This window comes from Panthera uncia, chromosome F1 (genome assembly GCF_023721935.1).
Source record: "Panthera uncia isolate 11264 chromosome F1, Puncia_PCG_1.0, whole genome shotgun sequence".
Classification (NCBI taxonomy): Eukaryota; Metazoa; Chordata; class Mammalia; order Carnivora; family Felidae; genus Panthera; species Panthera uncia.
Genome location: NC_064813.1, coordinates 7,623,724 through 7,629,794, shown reverse-complemented (window position 1 = coordinate 7,629,794; position 6,071 = coordinate 7,623,724). Strand labels below are relative to the sequence as shown.

At 39.5% G+C, this 6,071-nt stretch overlaps 1 protein-coding gene across 1 annotated transcript in view; it reads left to right on the top strand.

Annotated features, from left to right (window-relative positions):
* The window catches only part of EXO1 (exonuclease 1), a 38,962-nt gene that overhangs the window by 11,950 nt on the left and 20,941 nt on the right, over positions 1-6,071 (top strand). The window contains exon 10 of the mRNA XM_049633856.1: positions 5,036-5,261. Coding sequence (XP_049489813.1) covers positions 5,036-5,261 — 226 coding nt within the window. The remainder of the gene's footprint in view (positions 1-5,035; positions 5,262-6,071) is intronic.

Sequence of the window (6,071 nt, the reverse complement as noted above, 5' to 3'; positions counted from 1 at the left end):
ATTCCATCCCATTCCATCCCATTCCATCCCATTCCATCCCATTCCATTTGCCTTTGGCCTTTGGCATTTTGAAGATTCAAACCTAGAAATGCTACCATTAGAAGGAAAAGCTGGTTTTTTTGCTCGTTGAGCAAATATTGAGTGCCTCTGAGCTCTGTCCTTGAGCCCCTCCATGTTTTCTTCTACTTTTTCCCAGTTGTGTATATCCCTTCTGACAACCACCCCCCCCCCCAACCATTCTCTCCTTTCTCTGACTGTTCTCTTTTCTGTTCATATCTATTCCTAAAATAAGTTCAGATGGCTTTACTTACTCATGCAGAAACCTCGCACATCTTTAACCCTATCTCCAGTCTAGTACCAGCCACGTAATTCTGAATGTTTCTTGGATTTCTACGTAAATGTTTTCCTAGAACCTTAAATCCATCCACAGTCAAGAACAAACTCTTTGGGGTGCCTGCGTGACTAGTCAGTTAAGCGTCCAACTTTGACTCAGGTCATGATCTTGTGGTTTGTGAGTTCGAGCCCTGCGTTGGACTCTGTGCTTATATCTCAGAACCTGGACCCTGCTTCAGATTCTGTGTCTCCCTCTCTCTCTGCCCCTCTTCCACTCACGCTCTGTCTCTCTCTCAAAAATAAACACAAAAAAAATTAAAAAAAAACAACTCTTCATTCCTTATCAGCTTTCCTTAATAACATTTCTCCTTTTTCTTTTTTAGCACTTTTCACTACATAAATTACATCTCAATACTTGATTTTGTGAGTCTTCCCAGCAGAATGCAATTTTCATAAAGGCAGGACATTAAGAACTTCACTGCTATATTATTTTTACCATGTTTATCTATGGAAGGAATGAATATCAGCTACATGATCTCTTTCATTCTCAGACTAGAACACTTGGAAATAAACTTTGGCTGCTCTTTCATTGCTAAGTCCTTTTGCTTTTAAGTTGTCCTCCTGAAGGATAGTTTCTTCTTTCACAAAGCTTCTGGTCTAATCCAGGTCTTCCCACCCTTGCTCACTAATTCAGTTCCTGACTTAGCATTTATTAAGCACTGTAATTAGCATAGGTTAGCTAGTGTTCTGGAATATAAACAAAAATAAAATCTAATTCTTCCTCTCTGGTGCTCATTCCTTAGGGGAGGGAGACGTGGTTATATCGATAGAAATAAGGTAAGTTCTGTAGTAGAGATGTATTCTAGGCTCCATGAAAAAAAAATAAAAAGACCATGCACCTAACTCCACTGGAGAGAATTCTTCATAATAATAGTAGCAAATATTTACAGGGCATTACTATGTTCTAAATACTATTCTAATAACCTTACGCATAGTGACTCATTTACTCTTCAACAAGCCTGTGAGGTCAATATTATTATTCCCATTTTACAAATGAATAAACAACAAGAGGGAGGTTAGGGAAGTTGCCCAGATCACACATTTAAATAATTGGGGAGTTATGATCCCAGGCCAAGCTTTGCTGTCTCCTTGTGGAGAAACATGTGTCCTGGGTTTGCAAATGTCAGTGGGGATTTTCAAGATGATGAGTGACTCCAGGTTGAAGCATGAGTGGAAGAGGGTAGTAAGCAGTTCATTATGGATGGCCCAAGAATGTCTTAGTGTTCCATGTGAAGGAAGCAGAGGGCCTTGAGAAAGAAAAAGAGGTGAGCCTGGAGAAGGTGGCTGCTGATAAACTGGCGACCAGTTGAGCATTGAAAAGAAATCATTACTGTCAGCTGAAATAAACCAAGCCTACCAGGAGGACACAAATCCCTAATGACACTAGGAAAGAACCTTATGTTGATCATCTCAAATCATGTAAACCTTCCTCTTTTCTGTTTTCCTAGAACCTCTCTATTAATTAGATGTTATTTCTTAGTCCTCTAGTTTTTCTTATTCATGTCTTTGTCCTTTGTTTTTTTCTGGGAAACGTTTTCCAACTTTGTACTATCCAGTGTAGTAGCCAGTGGCCACATGTGGCCTATTAAAGATTGTTTCACGGATCTTTCTCTGAGAATACCAATTATAATTTCCTGCACATTTTCTGCTGGTGTCTGCATTTTCTGCTCTGAATTGTTTTTGTTTTTTTTTTTTCTACTTGTTTTGGCCTTTTCTCTTTCATAGTGGAGACTTTTATTCAAACATCTGAAGCTTCTTGTCTATTTGTTCCTATTTGAGAGAAGCACTGAGAAGCTTGAGAAGATTTGTGTGAACAAGTGGGGCCTACGTTTTGGGCTTTACCCTTGGGTGATCTGGTTGCCAACAAGCTGGCTTGATTTTGTGAAGTCCCAAATGTCAGCATGTTTTCTCTGCACAGTTCCATTTTTCCAAAAAGGGATCCTACAATTTCTACTTGCACATGGAAACGTGGCAGTTTGCATTTTTTTTAATGTTTAATTTTGAGAGCGAGAGACAGAGCATGAGCGGGGGAAGGGCAGAGAGAGAGGGAGACATAGAATCTGAAGCAGGCTCCAGGCTCCGAGCTGTCAGCACAACCCGACATGGGGCTCGAACTCCCGAACTGCGAGATCATGACCTGAGCTGAAGTCAGACGCTTAACCAACTGAGCCACCCAGGTGCCCCCATGGCAGTTTGCATTTTAAGAGCAGGTTAGGGAAAGTGAATTGGGGTGAGCCTTTCATTTGATATCTGTCTTTAGATAAATGGATCTTCCCACCTTCTGAAGTGCCTTCTGTTTCTGGGTTTCAGCTGAAGAGTTGCTCTGGTTCTGAAGGCAGGTAGGTGTGAGTTGACTGGTCAGTTGGAAGATAAAGGCCCAAGGGTCCAATAATCTTCCTTTTCTTAGCCCTGCCCCATGTAAAGCCTGTGTGGTAACTGGTGCCTTCAATTCCTGAGCTTTTCTCATGTGTGTGCAGGTGAAGTTGACTTCTCTTTGGTATTTTCTGCAGACACTTGGGCTTGATCTCTCTTCTGCTGAGTTCTTAAAATTCCTCTGTCTATACTCTGATCGACACAGATATCTCCTAATTTTACTGCAGATGGAGTTTGTGTTTTGTTCTGGGGGATAATAATCAAAAGAAGGGGACTGAAAAGTGTATACTTTGCTATCTTTACACATTTGAATTATTGATATCATAATTTCATCAGGAATGTTTTTTTTTTTTAATTTTTTTTTTTTAACGTTTATTTATTTTTGAGACAGAGAGAGACAGAGCATGAATGGGGGAGGGTCAGAGAGAGGGAGACACAGAATCTGAAACAGGCTCCAGGCTCTGAGCTGTCAGCACAGAATCTGATGCGGGGCTTGAACTCACGGACCGCGAGATCATGACCCGAGCCGAAGTCGGCCGCTTAACCGACTGAGCCACCCAGGCGCCCCTCGTCAGGAATGATTCTTAAGTTGTTTCTTTGTCTCAGAAACTCTATAATATTTGACTGTATTGAACCTATCCAGTCATTAATGAGAGTATTATGGCTCACTAAGATGTCCATCCCTTTATAGAGAAATTTCTGTAGGAATCCTTAACTGTACAAGCGAATTAATCCTTTTTATTTAAAATTTAGTCTTTCCAGTCTGGTTTTCTACTTGCCTGTTGTCTTTTTCAGTAAAACTGTCAATGGGATCTATTGCCATGAGCCGTTACAATTAAGCTGTTTTTTATAACCATTTCCTCATTTATTCCAAATTACCTTCCTTGTTAATTCTCAAAGCATATCCTGAATAATGTCACCTTGTTTTATTTATTTTTATCCATTCTTTGAGAGCTTAGATTCATTCCAAGTTAGGTGGGATTTTTGTTGACTGGAATTCATGCCCTCAGTACCAACATTTTTTATGCCTTTGTTAATTTTTCCCTTTGCCTCTCTATTAGAGTTTTATTGATATCCTCTTAATATATCCATGATGCCCATTGTGAATAACTTATATTAGCATTAAGAATGACTACTTACCAGCACTTACTGTCAGTAAACTCTTTGTCAGAGAAAGTTTTATGCAAGACTCCGTGTAGACCAAAGTAGCTTTCTGTTTCTCCAGATTGTCCACTGAAGACGGTACCAAGTATGGGTCTAATAGAAACTAGAGTTTTATAAATTAGATTGTTTTGGTTTGAATTCAACCATTTTCTAGAGGTGGGATGGTTGATTACTTTAAATACACTGTTTTATGGTTTTAACTTTCAGGTGCTTTGTAAAGGGTGTGTAAATGACTATTCAGAGGCTTATTACCAGATGCTTGTTAAACCAATTACTATTTTTTGAAACAATACTGGAATTTTAAAAGTACTTTTTTTTGGAGCGCCTGGGTGGCTCCGTCTGTTAACCATCCAACTCTTGATTTCAGCTCAGGTCATGATCCCAGGGTCTTGGGATCGAGTCCTGCGTCAGGCTCTGCACTGAGCATGGAACCTACTTAAGATTCTCTCTCCCTCTCCTTCCCTGACTCTTGCACACACACCCACATGCATTTTCTCTCTAAAATAAAAATAAGTAAAATGTTTCTAAAAAATAAATTTAAAAGAAAGTACTTTTTTTCTGGCTACATTTGTTCAAGTGCATTTTCATTTCTTGCACTGTTCATCTTAGGAAGATTCACTTTTTCTTAGAAATGAGCTAACAAGGTCACTTCAGTTTCATTACGAGAAGCAGACCCAGGAATACAAGACACATTTAATGGAAAAGTGTAGTACATCAAAATAGAAAATGTTATTAAAGAACAGATACTTCCTCAGGGTGCCTGGGTGGCTCAGTTGGTTAAGTGTCTGGCTTTGGCTCAGGTCATGATCTCACGGCTCATGGGTTCAAGCCCCACATCGGGCTCTGCTGACAGCTCAGAGTCTGGAGCCTGCTTTGGATTCTGTGTCTCCCTCTTTCTCTGTCCCTCCCCCACTCACACTGTCTGTCTCTCTCTCTCTCACTCTCTCACTCTCTCAAAAATAAATATTAAGAAAAAAGAACAGATATTTCCTCAAAAGCTATTCAAAAGAATAAGTTAATTATTTACTTATAATTTATGTTGATAAGGGAAATGATTTGGCTATTTTCCTTCTTCAAGTAACCCTTTTCCTTTTTACTATTTTAGCCTGCCCAATCAAGAAGTCATAGTTGGAATGACAAAACATGCCAGAAGTCCTCTAATGTTAATAGCATTTGGCATAGGAATTATTGCCCTAGACTTGAACTGAATATTGCTTCAGATGCTATAAGATTGAAGGAAAGTCCAAGTACTGTGGGCATTAAACAAGTGATCAGTGTTAAAGGATTAAATCTTCCAAGGAAGTCATCCATTGTGAAAAGACCAAGAAGTGGTATGTATTTTGCTTGTGGTACATATTGTGAAATATTAGTGAGTGTTGATCACATTTAAGAACTCTTTGCCAAACCCAAGGTCAGTGAGATTTTCTCCTTTATTTTATTTTATTTTTTCCTAGAACTTCTATAGTTTTAGGTCTTAGATTTTGGTCTTTGATCCATTTTGAATTAATTTTTTATATGGTGTGAGGTAAGGGTCAAGGTTCACTTTTTGTGTATGTGGCAATCCATTTGTTATACCACCATTTGTTAAAAGATTGCCCTCTCCCCATGGAATTACCTTGGCACATTTGTTGACAATCAGTTGACCTTAACCATATATTTGTGAGTCTGTTTTAGACTCTATTATTCTGTATCATTGGTCTTTTCCCATCTTCATGCCGGAACATTGTCTTAATTACCATAGCTTTATAGTAAATCTTGGAATTAAGTAAAAGAAGTCCTCTAAGTTTGTTCGTGTTTTGCAAAGTTGTGGCTATTCTCTGATTTTCATAGTTCCATACAATTTTTAGAATCAGCTGTCATGGGGCGCCTGGGTGGCGCAGTCGGTTAAGCGTCCGACTTCAGCCAGGTCACGATCTCGCGGTCCGTGAGTTCGAGCCCCGCGTCAGGCTCTGGGCTGATGGCTCGGAGCCTGGAGCCTGTTTCCGATTCTGTGTCTCCCTCTCTCTCTGACCCTCCCCCGTTCATGCTCTGTCTCTCTCTGTCCCAAAAATAAAATAAAATAATTAAAAAAAAAAAAAAAGAATCAGCTGTCAATTTAAAAATAAATAGGGGCACCTGGGTGGCTCCGTCAGTTGAGTATC